Consider the following 21,790-nt stretch of genomic DNA (forward strand, 5'->3'; position numbering starts at 1 on the left):
AATTATGATGGGATTTTCCCCCCAACACACACCAGTGGGATAGAGCACTCCAATTTTCACAAACATGGAAAGACGCAGAAATGATCCCTTTCCCCCCATTTCCATTCTTCTTGCAAATGACTTATGTGAACTCTTGTATTTTTGTAAACTATAGAAGACAGATCTGGGAACAGCTTATTCTGTGCATTCTAAAAACAACCGTATGAGGGGAAAATTGTTTTAGATTATGTGAACAGTATTTGCACATGAAACTTGAGATTGTTAATGGCTCCCGGTACCTCTGCTGAACTCTGCTGTATCTTCTGTGCACTCAATGTCGATGTCATTTCTATTGTCCTGACAGCAAGTATGCTGAGCAGGTCTTGGTGCCGTGTCATCTTTGAAGCTCTCCTCAGGTGACTGGCTACAGTCGGGGGCTGTGGAAGCCAGACATACGGGCACCTTCATGTGACTGAGGGGCTTCATTTCCAAGCCATCGTGAGGATAAGGTGCTACCGCTGGGACCACAGGAAGGGGGCTGCTGCTGAAAGTGCTGCTGGTTTTGGTGAAACACCTACAAAATACAACCAAAAGAAACAGAATTGTGCCTTCAGGGATCAATCGTTAAAATACACTTACTTTGAAATACCATTTGGTGTTTTGTAATCACAGACTCTCATTAAGAAAGATCAGTGCTTACAAATAACGCAATGATTCGCTCTGATTTGCAAGATCAAGAACTCAGAAATTGCAGTTAAAGTGGAATACAGCAGGAGACTGCACCACTTAAGAATAAAGCCATATAGGATGACCAATCTCACAGGCTTCCTTTGCCTTGGTCCTCTGTCAGAAGTTGTCTTCCATTTCATAATTAACTGGTTCCTGAATACAGCACACAGAAGAAAAAGGCCATTAGCCACTGGAAGGAATGGAAGAGAACAGAGAGGAAGAAGAGAACAGAAAGCTAAGAAACCTACGGCCACGTGAGAGGACGAATCTTATGAAAGCCGACAAAAACACACGGCTTTGAAGTCAGGTAATATGTTCCCTCTTCCCCCTTGCAGGGCAGGGGACACTACAAGGATCAGATGTTCGAAATCCAGGTTTTGTATATTTTAAAATTTTTTTCTTTGAAGAACTGATTGCTAGAATTTATTAGCACAGAGCATTCACTTCAATCCTGACTTACTTTTATTCCTGCCCTCACCTAAGATACGCGTTTTCTTTTTTTCTTTCGGTTCTTCAGGTTAGATCATTTCTATTGATCTTCTAGTTCACGGATTCTGTCTTCTGTCGTTTCCAGTCCGCTGTTAACGCCATTCAGTAAATTTTCCATTCCTGTTAATTGTACTTTTCAGCTTCGGAATTTCCTTGTGGTCTTTTCTATAGTTTCTATTTCTCTGCTGCAATTCCTCAAGTGTGAATTCAATGTTTTTATCCTCCTTTAGGTGCTTGAACCTATTTATAACAGCTGCCTCAAAAGTCACTGTCTGCTCATTGTGACATCTGTGTCACCTCAGGGTCTGTTTCTGTTGACTTTTTTCCTTTAAGTATCACATTTTCCTTTTTTTTTTTGCTGGTTTTCTATTGGTCTTGAACTCTATCCTCTGACACCTCTGTTTGGGTCCCTGACCCAAGACTGGAGAATGCCCTCCGGCAAAAATTCACAAATAAATGTCAGCCATTGTCTTTCAAGTTTAGATTTATTCAGTTCCTGCCTGCTTCAAGCTATTCTCCAGTAATTTCAAACTGTCCAGATTTCATCACTATTATTACCTATAGATGATCAAGCTATTCCATCATAAACAGACACTGGAATAACAGAAATATATTTTTTATTTCAATAATTGTAAGAAAAGTCTTAGGAAGACATTTCATTTGGCTTTGATTTGGGCATGTTAGGTAGGAAACACACAGAACTGACCGGCAGTGTGAGGGAGCTAGGCGATGTTGGGGAATAAAAATAAGAATCCTTTGGATTTCCACTTTTTTACCATGGGATGGTACATTTCTGGGGCATATGCAAATGAGTAAAAGAAGTCCATGCAACTGTTACGAGCATCTCTGTTGGTTCAGGTTATTGGAAATACTAAATGCTAAGCAGGAAGAAAGATCTGAACCTGCAAGACAGGAAGATATCTGTCAGTTAACCGGATCCTTCATTTAAGTAAGTCCAACATTAATTTCAAATAGAGAAGTATACTTACTATAAATTTAGTGGAATCTGGGTACTAGTCACCTGGAATGGAAAGCCAAGTATGTGAGGTATTCATTTGTACAGAACAGTTTGAGTACAGGATTATCTAATAGGACTCTATTTTAAGTTTTAATAATATATAGCAAGAAATACATACCTGACTCAAATTAAACCTAAGTGTTCCCATGCATGTCTTAAGCCAATAAAAAATGAAGGAAGCACTAGTAAGAAGGAAGTTTGCTGGAGGCAGAATCAGAGCACTGGACTAGACAGATCATGACTCCAGGAGAGTATGGCATTCCTCATTTGTCCCGTTCCACATTTTATTCAACTCTGAATTTTAAAAACTTTTCTGGGATGCTGGCAAAAGTGAGCACTAATCTCCTGACAGCCATTTAATAATGTCCATGTGATCGCCCTCTTTCCTTCTTGGATTTTGTCAGGTCTCTTCCTCTGTCCCAATACCCAGGGAACCTGAGAATCCCTCTGAACATATTCAATTCGTCGAATCGAATACAGACTGTTAAGTAGGGTATTCACCCAAAATGTGGGGCATGGTCAGAGGCAAAACCAAAACACAGACAAAAATAGCCTTTCTGAATTCAAATACTACTAATGAAAATTTAACGGGTATTCTCCATTTATATAAATAACCTTACCTAGAAGAACCCTTTATTCTAAAAGCATTTGCTGAACACCTTCTAAATGTCAGACGCTGTGGTAAGAGACTGAAAATATAAAGGTAAATAAGGCAGATTTCCAGCTTCCAGTCAAGCAGAGATGGACAAGTAAACAAATGGTTCCAGCGTGATGCAGTAAGTTACACAAGAAGATGTAAAAGACACTGTCTGTGAGACGGTAATAGATGTGTGCTTGATGAGAACAGGGCACTTCCCATGTGACCAGCCAATGGACTAGTGTCCATTCTTTCCTACTGGTTCAGACCCAATTGTTTTATAATCGAAGAAATTACATTAGGTCACAATTACAGAATTAGAGAGTAAGAAGGATTCTGGTTTCCCCAAATTGGAAACAACTCTAGTTGGGGGAATCTACAAGGTTTCCATGATTTGTTGGAAATAACTTTTAAAAAATTAAACTGCTGGTTTCTGGCTATGACTGATTAGTTTGTATCAGAACAATTCTCCTGCCAAGGACAACTACAAAGGATGGAGAAATTTTTATTTTAAAACTTTTTTAATGTTTATTTATTTTTGAGAGAAAGAGAGAGAGAGAGAGAGAGAGAGCGCAAGCACATGCGAAAGGGGCAGAGAGAGAGGGAGAAATAAATAAGGTAGATCTGAATCTGAAGCAGGCTCCAGGCTCTGAGCTGTCAGCACAGAGCCCAATGTGGGGCTCAAACTCATGGATGGCGAGATCATGACCTGAGTGGAAGTCGGATGCTTAACTGACTGAGCCACCCAGGCGCCCCAAGAAATTTTTATTTTAAATCTGTTGAAGTCAGCAGAGGGCTACTACCCAAGCAAGCACCTGAGTGGCTGAGATTTCAGAGAGAAGGTAAATGTGAACCCGAGTTTCAGCATCCCCTTTTCCCCTTGAGGCATTTCCCCAATTCAGTGCAAAAAGAAAAGGCTGAGGCATGAAGCAGAAAGTGCTGGCTACAAAGCTAAGAAGCTAAACAGGACTCCTGGCACTTTCATGGGGCTGAGAAAACAGAAATTGGAGTTCAGAGCCTCCCAAAGAGAAAAGACTTTTTAATTAGGACCCTTGAAGGCTTATGCTGTAAAAATAATGGTGAAGCAGAAACAGACAACACTTTTACAGACGCTGAAACTCAGCAGTAAATAATCAGCTCAGTCCCTGATCGGGTTAAAGCGATCTGCCCCTTGGCAAACTGCCTGCCAAGAGCAGTCCCTTCTGGAAGAAGAAAACTTCTTCCAGAGCCTCTGTGAGTTTTCATACGCAGTGCCCAGAATTCAATTAAAAATTACCAGGCATATCAAGAGAAAAATAAGTGATGCAGATACTGAATTAGGAGACAAAGACTTTAAAAGACTTGGATGCACGTATTTAAGAAAAAAGATGACAAGATGAAGAGTTTTAATAGACACGTAGAGTCTAGTAATAATTAGAAGCAGGCACTGCATACTATTCAGACTGAAGGGCAGAGACAAAAGGATGGGAAATACAGAGAGAAGTTTTAAAGACATAGGAAGCATCGTGAAAAGAGAACAAGACAGAGCCATATCTGGAGACAGAGGGCTAAGAATTTGCTAAAACTGACGAAAGCCCAGGCCGCAGATTCAAGAAGTCCTATGAACCCCAAGCAGAATACAGATTCACACTTTCGAATGTGAATAATTAACCACAGAGTTTAATGTGAATAATTAAACTGCCGAAGGCAAAATACAATGTGAAAATCATAAAAGCAGTCAAAAGAAACAGACATTATTACTCTGGAAGGGAACAATGACAGTTGCACAGACGATTCTTCACCGGAAGCGATAGAAGCCATAATGCAACATCGTGCAAGTACAAAAAGAAAGTAACTGCCAGCCTAGAGTTCAATAAACAGTAGAAAGGATCCGTCAGAAAGGAAGATGAACTGAAGACATTTTCAGACCAAAACGCTGGGACAATTTGTCACCCTCAAACCTGTACTATAAGCAATCCCAAAGGGAGTTTTTCCAAGTTGAAGGAAATGACTACCAGCACAGAGAAGAAAGGAAATACTGGAAAGAACGAACAGTAACAAAAAAATGTAGTGTCAGGAATTCTGAATAAATACTGACTTCAAAAAACAGTAGCTGTAATGTCTTAGAGAACTTTACGTATCTGTAGAATGAAAACGTGACAAAAATAACACAAAACCCTGAAGAAGGAAATGAGTGAAAATGGTCTAAAGTGTTTTATTGCCTAAGAAGTGGTCAAAGTACTGATGTATACGGGACTCCGATTAAAGTCATAATGTCTAGCACCAGGCACATAGTTTGTGGCACATTAGTAGGACCTCAAAAATGTTGAACTAATAAATAATAAACATTAAAACATCAGCCATTTTTTATATCCTTTTTCTTAAGTAAGTAAATTCATCGTCAGAGGGGGCGGGCAACGATTAAACTAACTGGAAAACATCTTATAACAGACCATGCTCAGCACTAAGATAAGACATGTCCACTTTAGCGAGAATGAATGGATATACTTACGCCTTAGGATTTTTGTAGGACAATAGTAGTTACGTCTGTCCTTGTTCCATACTGGCTCTGTTGTCTGGGTTTTCTCTCATCTGCTGGTTCCAAAGATATCTGACTTAAACTTCAATCTCCTTGAGGACAGGAGATAACTGTCCCAGTGTTAGAGTAACCTCTTAAAACAGTGAGACGCACAGCATAGGCAGACCCTTAAAAACAACCCCTGATGGTGATGTTGTAAAACAAACTAACTAATAAGCTTCTGGCTTGAGGCCCCATGTGTCTGCAAGAATCTGGAAGCAACAGGGAAGTCCTAGAAACCTAAAAGACCACAAAGTATCATCAGGGCAGAAAGAAAAGTTTTCACTTAAAAAAAGCAAAGTTAAACTGTAGTTAAAAAAAAAAAAATACTTGCCAGAATTAGAAAAAGCAGGGCACCTCCCTAAAAACAAAATAGTATAAATTAATAATTTGTTGAGGTAGCTCTAAGAGGAATTAATGTTAATGTAAAATAATGTTAACACAAAATAATGAAGACTCACCAGATAGTCAGAGGCCTTAAATTCTTCTGTTGCTTTCCTTTTAGTTTCTTTTTTTCTGCTCACTTCTTCAATTTAAAGCAAAGGATGACATGTTTGTTTGTTTGTTTGTTTGGCTCCTTGCCCAGCGAGGACCCCCACACGAGGCTTGATCTCATGACCCTGAGATCAAGACCTGAGCTGAGATCAAGAGTCAGCTGCTCAACCGACTGAGTGACCCAAGTGCCCCAAAGGATGAGCTTTTTCGATGAAGTGCAAGGGCGATTTGCTGGGAGGCAGTGGAGGTGAACTACATGGGTGGGGCGGGACTAAGGGGATGGCCAAGACAGAGGGGCCATGGCCAACTGTGACGGATGATAACCTGCTTTTCTGTGCCGGAGAAAACACATAGATGAAATATTCAGCTGTTTTACAAGAAGTGACGCATATTTAGCAAGAAAGAAAAGAAGTACAATTTAACCGTTCCCTATTCTTTGGTATCTATTTTTCAGATAAGTGAAACAGAAGAGGACAGCAGTTTACTTTGTTCTGAATTGTGACTCTCAACAGAACAGTGTTGATGTTGATCATACTTTGGTTAGATTACCCACTTTTCAACATGCTAAACCACACTGATAAAATTTTCTAGTACACCAAATCCTAACCCCTAATCATCAGGAATTAACCTTTTTTTTAATGTTTATTTTTGACAGAGCGTGAGTGTGGGAGGGGCAGAGAGAGAAGGGGACAGAAGATCTAAAGCAGGCTCCAGGCTCCGTGCTGACAGAGGAGAGCCTGATGCGGGGCTCAAACTCACAAACCGTGAGATCATGACCCGAGCCTAAGTCGGATGCTTAACCGACTGAGCCACCCAAGTGCCCCAGGAATTTACCATTGGATAACTACATGGAAATCATTTTTCTGTTCCAGGTATCTACATGTATCAACATAAAAATGGCTTTAACTTGGGGGTTATGTGCTAAGACACAAGCATAGATGACAAAGTATATGAAAAAAGAATATCATAGGGGCAAATGGGTGGCTCAGTCATTAATCCATCTAACTTTGGCTCAGGTCATCATCTCACGGTTTGTGAGTTCAAGTCCCACGTCAGGTGAGCACCAGCCCCACTCCAGGTGAACCCCGCTTCTCTCATTCTATGTCTTCCTCTCTTTCTCCCTTTTTCCCTCTGTCCCTCCTGGGATTCCCTCTCTGCTCCTCGCTTACTTGTACCCTCTCTTTCTCTCAGAAAATAAAAATAAATTAAATAAATAAAAAATAAATGAATAAATGAAAAAGGACTATAATACCTGTTCTGAATAGAATTAAGAAGATAGCATGTGGAAACACTTTTGCTGATTAACACTTGAATTAAAATCGCTAAAGCAAGCGGGTAATCACAAAAATAGTGATGTGTATACATGTAAACTTCAAAGACCCAAATCTATAGGCAGTGAATGAGAGAACATGTCAAGTGAGTATGTCTACAAATACAGGACATTTATCAAGCTGCTCTTACAATGCACACTTTACAGTTTATACAGGCACAAAGAGTTTGTAGTTTCACTACCTTAGGCTTCTCAAATAATCCTTCAATTTCAGTTATTATTGGCTTAAGGTAGAGTGAAAGTTTTCACTGAGCTGTCTCTGACTCAATGAAACTACTCTGCTTAATTTTAAATGTAAAAACACTGGGTAAATAGAGCCCTGGGCATCTTGCCACGTACAAAAATGTGTGCTAAAATTAATTCAGGTGGTCTGGGGCCTGTTAGTTTACTAAGATCTCTTTCGGTTAACAGGAAAGACCTGACAAATTGGTAAGATAGAAAAAGGACAGTTATGGTGTCATAAAAGTAATGAAATAGTCTTTAACCAACAATCTGGATAGCACACACTAGGAAACAGAAGATTGGAACAGTGGCACAGGACTGTGCTTTGACGAGTATGTTGTTTAGTATTTGACTAAATATATTTTGGACATTCCAGAAAAACTATATAGGACCTCTGAAATATTTTCTAGAGAAGTGGCCCATTTCTGTTTACACAGTTAAATATTTGTTAAGTGTGACTGATTATGTACAGAATGGCTCTGATCAGGTAATTGTATAAATTTTGCATTGTTTCCTTTTTTTTTTTTAATTTTGTTTTTAATGTTTATTTTTTTTTTGAGAGAGAGAGAGACAGAGACAGAGACCAAACAGGGAAGGGGCAGAGAGAGAGGCAGGCACAGAGTTGGAAGCAGGCTCCAGGCTCCGAGCTGTTAGCACAGAGCCCGACACGGGGCTCGAACCCACAGACTGCGAGATCATGACCTGAGCTGCAGTCGGCCACCCAACCGACTGAGCCACCCAGGCGCCCCTTAAGTTTCCTCTTTTGATGATCCCTGAAGGGCAAAGACTGACTATCCATGGATCTCTTGGATGTGCGATACTCATTTTCATGAGTATGTTCTTGAAACTTCTGAAATACTCACATCTTGGCGGTGGTTTGTTTTAATACTCAGCTTACTGGGTGCCTGGGTGTCTCCGTCGGTTAAGCATCTGACTCTTGACTCTGGCTTTAGGTCATGATCTCCAGTTCATGAGTCTGCACCTTGAGTCAGACTCCATGGTAGAGGCACAGAGGCCGCTTGGGATTCTCGCTTTCCCCCTCCGTCTGCCCCTCCCCTGCACACAGGCTCTCTCCCTCTCAAAATAAATACATAAACTTAAAGTAAATACTCAGCTTACTTCTGTTTCCTCTTGCCTCAGTGTCTCTGTCACATTGCTGACCCAGCCCTTATTTTTGGAGGCTCATCAGTTACTATGCAACAGAAGCCTGATGACATTCCTCCAGGGCCACGGCTGTCCTCCACTCTCATTGTACATTCTTTGTTGGATGCAACGACCCCAGTCTCGGAGTGGGAGTTGCCCTTTGGGAATTACTTTACTGTGACTGTCACAAAATAGATGACAATAAACGACTGAGTAAATTACTGAACATGGCAAGCTCACACCCACATTGTCTTACAAATAAAAGACCAAAAACACTATCCTAACCACCTGACTCCCGGACGACAGGCCACTGTTCTCCATATTATAAGTAGGAAATATAGAACTTCCTCAGAAGGATGGTACTGATCAATTTTAAAAATTGGACACAATGTGGGAATGCAAGCTGGTGCAGCCACTCTGGAAAACAGTATAGAGGTTCCTCAAAAAACTAAACATAGAACTACCCTACGACCCAGCAATTGCACTACTAGGTATTTATCCACGGGATACGGGTGTGCTGGTTTGAAGGGACATATGCACCCCCATGTTTATAGCAGCACTATCAACAATAGCCAAAGTATGGAAAGAGCCCAAATGTCCATCGATGGACGGATGGATAAAGAAGATGTGGAATATATATACAATGGAGTATTACTCGGGAATCAGAAAGAATGAAATCTTGCCATTTGCAACTATGTGGATGGAACTGGAGGGTATGGTGCTAAGTGAAATGAGTCAGTCAGAGAAAGACAAAAATCATATGACTTCTCTCATATGAGGACTTTAAGAGACAAAACAGACGAGACTCATAAGGGAAGGGAAACAAAAATAATATAAAAAAACAGGGAGGGGGACAAAACAGATGAGACTCATAAATATGGAGAACAAACTGAGGGTTATGGGAGGGGTTGTGGGAGGGGGGATGGGCTAAATGGATAAGGGGCACTAAGGAATCCACTCCTGAAATCATTGTTGCACTATATGCTAACTACTTTGGATGTAAATTTTAAAAAATAAAATTAAGATAAATAAATAAATAAATAAATAAATAAATAAATAAATAAAATAGGTCAAGGGGATGAAAAGTACAGCCAATAATAATACAATAATAATATATTACATAATATATAATAACAGCCAGTGACAGTCAATAATATAATAATAATAATATAATAACATCCAGTGACAGATGGTGACACTTACTGTTGTGAGCATTACATAATGTATTAATTATTGAATCACTATCTTGTACATGTAAAACTAATGTATCATTGTATGTCAACTATACTTCAATAACAAAAAATTTTAAGTAACAAAAAAAAAAAAACTAGACACAATGTTTTGAATTTTTTTTTCTTAGGGAATTGGGCAGATTACCACAGATGGAAGAGAAACCAAACCTTAGGTTTTATGTGTTTGCTGCCTTTGGTTTTTATGGCTATTTCTGAAGTAGCTACATGATCAGCAATAGATAGATGAAGTCATAACAAATTCACTTGCTGGAGCAAAGAATTTAGACGTACTCAACAAGCAGTCACTTTCATACTTCACAAACCAGCTGGGTAGCTCTAATCGTAGGCCAGAAAGAGCTAGTGCTATAATGCAATGTTTGCATACTCATCTTGACACATTATTTTTATCTGCGTCTATCTGATTATCAGTGAAAGGTTCCAAATTGGTTAAAAAGTGTCCCCAAGCTCAGCAACACACAGACTTTCAAGGTTGTCCTCATGCAAGAGCTTGGGGATCATTCGTACGATCTGTGCTTCCTAAGGCACCAGTCCCAGTCAAGTGATTTCTCCTTTGACCATCAGCCACGTATAGCTTGCACTTTTTCTTCCCAGGTGGATTATATCCATTTCTCCAAGCTGGTTTTTACTTGGCTACTTCCTGCCCACTTCTAATCTCTCTAGGACCCTTAATTTCTTGTTTTTTCCTGATGGGACCTCTCAATTCATTCATCTGTGAATTCCATCAGTGTCCTCTCTACTCTTTTTCTACACATTATCAAGACTGATGATAAACAGGCAGGATTTAACCTCAATCCTTTCCCATTAAACTAGCCAAGCAACTGACAAACCCCATTTGATTACATATCCAGAACTGCTCCACTGCCTTTTAAATTGAGAAGAGAAGGGGAAAGACAGAAAGCTTTTGATTTATTTGATTAAAATCTGTTACATTCTTGAAATGCACAAGGATTTCTCAATTAAGTCTTCAGTGCAGGGGATTGGCTCCCCACAAAGGTGCATTAAATACGCTTCTTTCTAGCTGTCCATCGTGAGCTATTACATATCACTCTTAAAACCCGAAAAGGGTTCAAGTTAGCTGAACATGATGAAGCAGGCAGTCATTTACAACATGCCACAAAAGCACTAGCACATCAAATAAAACTCGACAGACTGCTGGAGTGCACATTCCCCTCTTACCTGTTCTCAAATTTTCACATCAGTACTCCAATTTAGACAATAAAGGCAACGTTTTCTCTCCAGATAGTTATGACCAAAACAGACGGATGGTAAAAGGGGTCTAAGGCTGGCACTGATTTGTTTCTTAAGTGCCCACTCTACAAAACATGTTTAAGTTTAAACCCAAGAAAGCACGGCAGGACACCGCACAGGTAAGATTCCACCGGGGACAGGTCCCACACAAGACTTCATCCATTAGGCATCTGTGGAATACGAGAGCCACCCTGGGTAAAGGAGAGTTTGAAAAGGAGTCTAAAAGGATGACTCCAAGGGTTTGCTAAGGGGTAAACCGTTTCTCCTCATCTCCTGCAGTGATTCCTACTTAGTAGGTTGCATCACTTACCTAGATACCCCCCTGCCTGCCTCTTCCCTCAACTGATCACTGGTGTCTTAAAAAAATTTTTTTTAGTGTTTATTTTTGAGAGAGAGAGAGAGAGAGAGAGAGCGCACAAGCAGGGGAGGGGCAGAGAGAGAGGGAGACACAGAATCCGAAGCAGGCTCCAGGCTCTGAGCTGTCAGCACAAAGGCCGACGCGGGGCTCCAACACACGAACTGCGAGATCATGACCTGAGCCAAAGTTGGACGCTTAACCAACTGAGCCACCCAGGGGCCCCAGGTGTCTATTTTTTTTAATTGGCACCTCCTAAATCTCTCAAACTCATCTACTTCTCTCCATATCTACTGCAACCATCCAAGGGCACTGCTTCTCATCTGGGCTACTGCAATAGCCATCTAACTGGTCCCTTGTATCCTCTTTTGCTCCCTCCAATTTATTCTCCAAACTCCATCCAGAATGTTCTAGCACAAGGCTGTCCTACTTAAAATCTCTCACTGACTCGCCATGGCTCTGTATGACCTGCTTTCACTTACCTTTGACCTCTAACCCCTTTGCTTGCCAGGTTCCTGCCACGTTAATCTTCCTGAAGCTTGGTAAGGATCCTAGCATTCTGCTTTATGGCCCTGCATAAATGGTACCTCTTGTTTGCCTGGAAAGTTTTAAACCTATCCCCTTCTCTTTTCCCTAGTTTTACAAATTCTTCAGAGCTTTAGAGCAAAATGTCACTTGCTTAGGGAGATCAGTCCTTTCAAAGCCATTCTTCACTTTTCCTTTAAAGCATGCAGTTTTGAGTGCATGGTCATTTTTACGTTTCATTTATATCATTTTGGGAAAGGTATGTCTCCCCATCAAACTGTAAGCTCAGTGAAGGCAAGGACAATGCCTGGTGTGCTCACGACATATCCCCCAGGACCTAGCTTGGTGTTTGGCCCACTACAGACCTTCAACAAATGTTTGCTGAATGAATGAATAACTGCTTTTTCCTTTCACTCTCCTTATTTTATCACATCCCTTTCATCAGCTCCTTGAAGACATTTCAAGGCTATAAGCAAAAATAATGAAAGAGAGAAGAAAGTCTTATAAAAAGGATGTCTAATCACTTTAAATGCCTAGGAAATAAGGCAACAACAGTACTTTAAATAATTAAAAATATAAAAATAATCAATTAGCCAAAGCTACCGTCTCCCTTGGTGATCCCATCCATACTTAAGTTTTATCACTTTTTAAAAAATTCTTTAATGTTTATTATGAGAGAGAGAGAGAGAGAGAGAGAGAGAGAATGAATGGGGAGGGGGGTGGGCACAGAGAGAGAGGGAGACACAGAATCCGAAGCAGGCTCCAGGCTCTGAGCTGTCAGCACAGAACCCAATGCAGGGCTCAAACTCATGAACCATGAGATCATGACCTGAGCCAAAGTTGGAAGCTTAACCGAGCCATCCAGGCGCCCTAAGTTCTATCACTTTGATGCAAATGACTCTTAGATATGTAGCACAGCCTTGATCTACCCCCAAACCCAACGTCAGCATTTTCATTTGTCATCTTGGCTTAGATATCCAACTGGAACTTGGAACTCTAAATGCCCAAAACCAAATCCATCACCTTTTCTCAATGTCACTTTATTTAAGTTCCTTATTTCTATGACTATTACTGTGGCAATTACCATGCCATCCATGCTGGGAACTTTCTCTTCATTATGCATCTTCCTTTTTTTCTAGATCCGTATCAGTCAGTGGCCAAGTCCTAAAGATTCCCACTCTAGAACCTTCCTCATCTCTTCCTTTCTACCTTCACTCCTTACATGAAAGCCAAGTCTTCGTTATGGAAACAAACTGGTCTCCTCCCTGCAATCCCACCTGTGTACTGCAACCACTAATCATAGCCTAAACACATCTCTTGAATACACTGCTCCCCTTCTCAAAAACCTTCCAGAGAATTATGATGCAACTGGCCCATTGATTTTCAACATTTAACCAATATCCCCCACTTCTTTGTGTTTTAATTAATTAATTTACTTCTTTTTGAGAGAGAGAGAGAGCGCGCGCTCAAGTGAGTGAGGGGCAGAGAGAAAGAGAGAGAGAGGGAGAAAGTGTGGAGCCCGAAGTGGGGCCCGAGCTTATCTGCTGTGGGGCTTGAACTCACAAACCATGAGATCATGACTTCAGCCAAAGTCGGATGCTTAACTGACTGAGCCACCCAGGCGGCCAATGTCCCCCACTTCTGATTAACATAAAAATCTCCTATCCCTCCTGCACTGTTATTACTGAAACAACAGGGACTTTTTCCATTCCTTAAATGTAGAACTACGAGATTCAACATGCTTCTTCAAACTCTGCTCACTATATTTCGAGCTCTGTTGTAAATCACTATGATCAGACCGTGGGCTCTCCAGAGGTAGGACGTGGGCCAGTACCCAGTACATGGTAGGCACTCAATAAATGTTTCTTAAGTAAACTACTACACCGTGACATTCAGGGTCATTCAAGATATAAATTCAATCCACTTTTCCATTTTATATCCTGCTACCCTCTACTTGCATTTCACCAGCCAGATTCTCCAGTGGTTCTTAAAGCATGGTCCCAGGACCAGTAGCATCTGTCCCAGTAGGGATTCATGAGGAATGCAAATTCTCAGGCCCCACTCTATACCTACTGAATCACCAACTCTAAGGGTAGAGCCTCCTCATTTGTGTTTTCACAGTGCTCCAAGTGATTCTAACGTATGCTAAAGTGTGATCATCACTGAACTGCACTACTGGCATACCTTTGAGATAATGAGGTTTGGCTCCAGACGAGGGCAATAAAGCAAATGTCACAATGGAGCAAGTCAAATGAATCTGTTGGTTTCCCAGTGCATATAAAAGTTCTGTTAACACTATACTATAAAGTGTGCAATAGCATTACGCCTAAAGAAACATATACACAGCTTAGTTAAAAAAATACTTTATTTTGGGGCGCCTGGGTGGTGCAGTCGGTTAAGTGTCCGACTTCAGCCAGGTCATGATCTCGCGGTCCGTGAGTTCGAGCCCCGCGTCAGGCTCTGGGCTGATGGCTCGGAGCCTGGAGCCTGTTTCCGATTCTGTGTCTCCCTCTCTCTCTGCCCCTCCCCCGTTCATGCTCTGTCTCTCTCTGTCCCAAAAATAAATAAAAACGTTGAAAAAAAATTAAAAAAAAATATTGCTAAAAACTTTAACCATCATCTGAGCTTTCAGTGAGTCATAATCACTGATCAGATCACTATAACAATGAAACTATAATAATGAAAGAGAACTATAATGATATTATAAGACTTATAATATTATAAGAATTATAATAATAAAAAAGCATGAAATATTGTGAGAATTACCAAAATGTGACAGAGTCGCGAAGTAAGCAAATGCCATCGGAAAATGGGCACTGATGGACATACCTGAGGTAGGGTTACCACAAACCTTTAACTTGGACAAAACACAGTATCTGAAGAGTGCAATGAAATAAAGCACAACAAAATGAGGTATGCCTGTATCCACCCTCAGATAAATGTTCACATAACTGAACTGAAATTTTGCCTCGTTTTGCATACACACTAGTTCAACTGGTGTTAGGAAATGCAAATGTATTCTTAGTAATGTCAATATCCTAAAGGTGTAAATTAACTAAAATTGTGCATATTTGGGGGAGTAAATCATATATCATCTACGTCTCAGCATCAGAAGCTTATTACAAACTTTGCCATCTTGGGGGATCTTGAGAAAAGATGTCTCTTTTCAGTTTCAAAGTGAAAGGAGAAGCTTTACATTTAATGATTCCAATGTTCCAGAGTTGAAGGTAGGTACTTACTGATATTTATCTGGCCAATCACTAAGTATCAAAATCACATAATGGCTCCCGGGAGCCAGGTGAGACATTTGGCTAACCTTGAAGGCAATGCAGACAAGCCAAGATTTGCCCTGAACAGGCAGACTCTTATGTAGGAAGAAGTAAACTTAAGCTGGGGTGAGACAGAAGCTGGTTTTCTCAGGCTAAAGAGAATGTACCCATATTCCCAGGTAAAAGGAAAACCCCCAAACATGAAATTCAAGAAGTTATCAACTTGAAAAGTTAGTAGAACTATTAACTGTCCACTGTCTTAAAGGGGAAAAAAACCAAACATGTATAACAAAACCCCCAATACTATAAACATACTCTCACTCACACACACATAAAAATGGCTATGAGTGAGTGCATGACGGTAGATACTGGTCATATTCATATAAATGGGATGCATTTTGGTACCAGGATGATAACATCACCATAAAGACATGATTAGCAGCAAATTACCAAAATCTATAATCAGAGTATGTTGGGCTGGTTTTACATTTCCTAGGACAATTCTTCATTTTTCAGATAAGGACATAGCTATAAAGAGATTATATAACTTTCCCAAGATCATAGATTTGGGCAGTGGGAAAGCCTCTGTCTACTTATTCTTAGACCAGAGGTTCTCTTACAACATTACTCTGATGCCTACAGTTGAACTGAGACCTGCTGAAGAGAAACACAAAGGACAATACATTGCATTTTCAGGCAATACCATTCGTTTTCATTAAATCTATTAGATTACTTACCAGGTGTATGAAGCATTTTTAGCATGTTCCTAACAAATTGTGATAAAGCCTACAGCCAGTTCAGGACAAAAAATAGGGCTTCAGTGTTATAAAACATCTTAAAATTTAGCTGGGTCATATAGATTTTATTTAAAAATGTAACAAGCAGGGGCTCCTGGGTGGCTCAGTCGATTAAGTGTCTGACTCTGGATTTCGGCTCAGGTCATGATCTCACAGTTCGTGAGTTTGAGCCCTCTGCTGGGCTCTGCACAGTCTAGGGATTCTCTTTCTCCCTCTCTCTCTCTGCCCCTCCCCCACTTGCACATGCGCTGTGTGAGCACACACGTGTGCTTGCTTACACTCTCTCTCTCTCTCAAAAATAAACATGAAAAAAATGTAACAAGAAATCTTAGTACACAAAATAGGCAGCTGACTTGCTCACATACACACCCTAAGATGGGCTAAGTAAACGATAAAGAAAAATTTCGAGGAAGTTTTCATTGTTTTGCTCTGCAACTCAAAACACATGCTGAGAAAGGGACTGTTAGTTCTATAGCTGACCGTTTCCTTACAAGCTCTGGTTTTGGTAATTCCCAGACACAACTCTTAACCTTGTCGTTGATTTGAAAAATATAGGTCCCATCCCATTTCAATAATGAAATATCCAAAATCCAGTCCATACTCCAGTTATCTTATGTAGTAACTATAACACAACTTTTACACTGTAGAATTTTAGACCTGGGATGGGCTTCTGAGACCACGTAATCCAACACCATCGTTACAGAAAAAAAAAAAAGAACTAAGATTTTTGACAGACAGAACTTTAATACAACGAAACGTCTGACAATCCTTTGGAGTTACTATATACAGAGGTAGCCCGAAAGCTTCCTGAATCTTGTCAAAATTTAAATGAACATGTTAGCCTACATATTTCTATCTTGTTTGAAATATTGTGAGTGTACATACCTCTTGAGAGATTTCTGAAACTCAGAAAATTAAAAGAAAGTGAGATTTTGCTACTTAATTATCTTGAGGTTTTAAGAATAATAATTTTAAGAAGCGCTGAATAATCTGGTAAGAAAATTTCAGTAAAATTACTATGAAAACACATTACTATATACACAGGGTTTTTCGTCTAACATTCAAACATGCTCTCATTCGTGACACAGACGGAAAAAAACAGATGAGAAAAGACAAAGTCTATATGCAGAGAATGCCTCTACTTTAAAGATTTCAAAAGCACCAAACCTTTTAATAACATCTCAGTGAGAAATAACGTCTTGAACATTGTCCATATAGCTAAATAACCAAAGCCCAGAAAAGTAAAAACTGTAAAGCAGGGCCAAAAAATTAGTAATGGCCTTAAACTTAAGTCTCCATATTCTGAGATTTATATCTTACATAAAATTTCAAGAACTTCCTTTGCCAAAGGGGAGAAAAAGAAGAGTCCTTCCTATACCATAGTCACAACAACCTGTGCAAATACAGAGCCACTTACCTATTGTTGTTCCGACAATTTCGACAGCTAACGCGCTCCAGCGGGTCCGACTGAGGTACTGCTGTGTACCTCCCACCACCCTGGTCAGGAAGGAAGTGCAGGGAAAAAGAAAAAGAGAAAAGCGTGAAGGTGTCACAGACCAATAATCAAACAGCCTTAAATGTAAAAGCCGGCCCAATAACAAACAGTTATACGCTATATTTTAACCAACCTCTGAGCAAAACGTTATGCTGATCGTTAGTTACCAATATTCACCAATGAATTCTGTACAATATTAAGACTATACCCTACAAGCTAATCGCCATGTTTTTCCCAAGTCTTTTTGTACTGGAAGGAGCCAAAGAAATGGAGACATTTAGTCACTTCCCCTTCAGGGTTTCAAATCTAATGGGCCCAAAATACACTGTACATTACAACCTCCTATTCATTTTTACTTTTCTAGCAGTCATGGAAGAATTTTACGTGATGCCAGTTGGAGAAACAGGGTGGAAATCTGTTTGAATGATGTCACAAGATAAACCCATCTTCATTTTCCTGTAATTATTTCGATTAGGTCTGTTCACTTGACTACACTAAGTTTTCAAACATGTTATATTTTTCCAGATGGAGTAGATTCTCAGCCAGCAATGACTTAGAGGGGAGGATTAATATTTTGATGTTGCTTTTGGCGGAAACTGCCTGGCAATTAAGAAAAATGCCCAGATTAACACATACCTCATTGTAAAACACTCGCTTGACATATACAATGGCAAGAGTTCTTCCAAACTGGGTGTTGGGAACTGAAGCAGGCTTACGGTCAGAGTAAAAATTCTGCTTTCAGACGAAAAACAGCAGAACCGAATTTGATAAGGGTGGGAGAGGCTGTCACACTGCACCCAAACCCAGGGCAGTTCTGCAAGGTTAAGGAAAGTTCAGGCCATTGTTTTTCCCAGAATACTTTCCATTTCCATTCATCTCATAACAACGGCCAGAATCTAAGCAAACCAAAAGTACTGAAAATGTCTCTCCGCATTCCTGATTCAACTAGCAACAGGAATTTTTGGGAAAACATTGAGAGAAAGAATATCCTCTGCCACATTCAGATCATGAGCATAAGCTCCAAAGCTTCACAAGATCAAGTTCACCTACGGGGTAATGTGCTTATTTGAGTCACTAAACACATCAAAGTTAATTCAATGATTTTTATGATCACCAGCGTTTTTAAAAATTTCCCTATTTCCTCCCACCCAGAAAAGAGGTGTAAGAAAACTAATACGTGAAAACCAGATGTTAGCCTCTAAAGGATTAGTACACCTAAAGGAGCAACTATTATTTAAACAGAATTTCGCCATTCAGAAAAACCCAAACTCCTGCGTCCGAATCCTAAACCAAACATCAGACTTATTCTTTTCTGCTTATGGAAACAGCATATGCTATTCAAACTTTAATGCTCTCTCCTTTAGTTTCCTGGACAATGTTACTAGCTTGGACTAGGAGTGGAGACCAAAAAAAGTTTAGAAAGTCTGAATATAAGCCATGTCTTTCCCCACAAAATAATGAAATCACTATTCTCTTTTGATAATGAGATGCACTCAAACGAGGTATTTTTCTACAACACATTAAAACTAGATCACACGAAAACCCAGCAGATGTCCAGCTTTAAGATACGAATATACATTACAGTTTTATTCTCCAAATGTAATATTTTAATAAGTCTTTGTTGAGTTGAGGGTGAAAAAATACCTCTAAACTCCCTTCAAATTTTAGCACATTGTGGGTTATGGCAAGTTTATCTGTAATCAGAACAACGACAAAAATGTCAGTGAGTGCTTAATTTGATCAACTAAACATATTATCTATTTGAAAAATAATGTGGATGCACATACATCCTAACGACATCATAAATCAAACTTCCTAATGCAGAGAACCTCTTTAACCAGCATAAATGCAAAATAAGCTAGTTACTCTAGTCCCGTTTCAAAAATTAAACTAGATCACTAAGTTATCCCTGAAATAAAGTATTTTTAAAGGTCCATCACTCCTTGTGGCTAAAGGATGGTAATATTATAAAAGGCAAAAATCTTACAGGTAACAGCCCTACCACACATCAGACACAAGAGACAAAAGAAACTCATTATAGGTCAGAAGTCACAATCTGGTGGCCTGCAGACATGTTCCACGTGGCCTATGCACTGCTTTCAAAAATTGGAATTAGTTGCCAACGTGTAAAAAATCTCGCCATTTCACCTGGATTTACAAGATGTTTTGGAAAAATCAGAAAACCGGTAACCCCAGGCCCTCTGTCCGTGCCAACAACAGGAGTGAACTGCAGCTGGTGTTCTCCAGATTGCTCCCGCCTCCAACTGCTCTCTTTCCCAGCTTGCTTCACGCAGTTTCACGATCTGCCTGACTCCCCTGGGCCTGCGAGTTTTCAGATTTTGCTCTAAATGAAGCAAATTTAAAGTCTCAGGTCCAATCTATGCCCTGTGGTATTTCTAGCTCTCAAGAATAACTTCCGGCAAGTTCGTTACTGGTATTCCACTTTCACCATGAAAGAATTTTAAAATATAAACCAAACTGATGAACATAACTATCACCTGACAACAGAAAGTTTACACAGATTACTCTGGATTAAGGGGTTGCCACTGATACATACTATTTCCAGTCCAGTGAGCCTGTAAGGTTTCTATGGTCACAAAGGCCAAGTAGGCCAACCATGTTATTGCACCCTGGTACCGTGGGGCCCAGGGAGGATTTATTTATTTGTCTGTTTGTTTGTTTATTTATTTAAAAAATTTTAAATGTTTATTTTTGAGAGAGAGAGAGAGAGACTGAGCGAGCAGGGGAGGGGCAGAGAGAGAAAGGGAGAAACAGAATCTGAAGCAGGCTCTAGGCTCTGAGCTGTCAGCACAGAGTCTGACGTGGGGCTCGAAACACGAACTGCGAGATCATGACCTGAGCCAAACTCAGATGCTTAACCGACTGAGCCATCCAGATGCCCAGGGAGGCTTTATTTATAATTAGGTCTCTTACATTTACTAGGTGACGAGGATGTTCAAAATCCACATGCGTCCTGGTTAGTGAGCTTGTGTGTCCCGCGTAAAGCCCTCCATTTAAGTTCCCATTCATGACTCCATTGACTCCATTAGAGATCTTATGGTGAACATGGGAGCAGCCATTGCTGAGACCTCCATTACTTATGAAGCTTCCATGAACATTCCCATTTATCCGATTTGTGCCAGGCAGAGTAGTGTATTCCACCATCTGCCCATTAATATCTGACCCTTGGTAGAGATATCCTGGAGGGTCATATTCTGTTAAAAGAGAAGAAGCAAAACAAAACAAAATGAAACAAACAAAAAAAACAAAAACACACAACAGTAAGACACTAAAAAAGACAATCTTCTTGGGTAGGCAGTTTGATTAATGAAACAAACCCCTAAGAAACTATAAATACAAGAAAATAAAATGCCCTAAATATGTTCACTGTGTTCACTTAACGCCTAATTATGAGATATGCTTTGAGAAAGTTATTGCTATTTCCTTGTAAGGAGATAGCTAGGAACTTTGAGTTAATTAAGACTCTGTTAATGGGAAAAGAAATTAACCAGAGAGAAACTACTCAAAAGAATTAATAAATTATGTAAGTTGAAACTATCAAAGTCCTGGCAACACTAAGAAAAAGTGTTTAAACTCCCTCACGTTTCAAAGTGCCGAGAGAAACCATATAAAAAAACAACAAAAGACAGGGCGCCTGGGTGGCTCAGTCGGTTAAGCGTCCAACTCGGCTCAGGTCATGATCTCACGGTTCGTGAGTTCGAGCCCCATGTCGGGCTCTGTGCTGAGAGCCCAGAGCCTGCTTTGGATTCTGTGTCCGCCCCCCTCTCTCTGCCCCTCCCCTGCTTATTCTCTCTCTCTCTCTCAAGAATAAATAAAACACTAAAAAAAAGTTTTTTTTAAACAACAAAAGGCAACCTTTAGGTAGGATGTTTTATTATTGTTTTGAATTTGTTAAATGTTTATTTACTTTTGAGAGAGAGAGAGAAAGAAAGAGCATGAATGGGGGAGGGACACAGAGAGAGGGAGACACAGAATCTGAAGCAGGCTCCAGGCTCTGAGCTGTTAGCACAGAGCCCGACGCGGGACTCGAACTCACAAACCACGAGATCATGACCTGAGCTGAAGTTGGATGCCCAACGAACTGAGCCACCCAGGCGCCCCTAGGTAGGATATTTTAAATAGTAATAACACTTTTAAATGAAAGGATGGAGTTATGTATACATTCACTGACTATCCATACAGTTCCTTGGTTAATACAGTCCATGTGGAAGTTGTGGTTTACTAAAGG

The 21,790-nt window shown here is 40.1% G+C and overlaps 1 protein-coding gene and 1 long non-coding RNA gene across 2 annotated transcripts in view; both read right to left on the minus strand.

The window, feature by feature from the left end:
• Positions 1-21,790, minus strand: part of CDON (cell adhesion associated, oncogene regulated) — a 104,440-nt gene that overhangs the window by 5,335 nt on the left and 77,315 nt on the right. Inside the window, exons 17-19 of the mRNA XM_047071576.1 lie at positions 20,476-20,756; positions 17,464-17,543; positions 279-553 (exon numbers count right to left, since the gene is read on the minus strand). Coding sequence (XP_046927532.1) covers positions 279-553; positions 17,464-17,543; positions 20,476-20,756 — 636 coding nt within the window. The remainder of the gene's footprint in view (positions 1-278; positions 554-17,463; positions 17,544-20,475; positions 20,757-21,790) is intronic.
• On the minus strand, positions 563-6,065 carry LOC124505593 (uncharacterized). Its single transcript, XR_006960690.1, has 3 exons — positions 5,344-6,065; positions 2,187-2,218; positions 563-2,099 (listed from the first exon to the last, which is right to left on the minus strand). It is a non-coding gene; the product is annotated as an uncharacterized LOC124505593 (long non-coding RNA).

This window comes from Lynx rufus, unplaced genomic scaffold (assembly GCF_022079265.1).
Source record: "Lynx rufus isolate CCGP_SWC_20201006 ecotype Redwood Valley unplaced genomic scaffold, mLynRuf1.p SCAF_9, whole genome shotgun sequence".
NCBI classification, from domain to species: domain Eukaryota; kingdom Metazoa; phylum Chordata; class Mammalia; order Carnivora; family Felidae; genus Lynx; species Lynx rufus.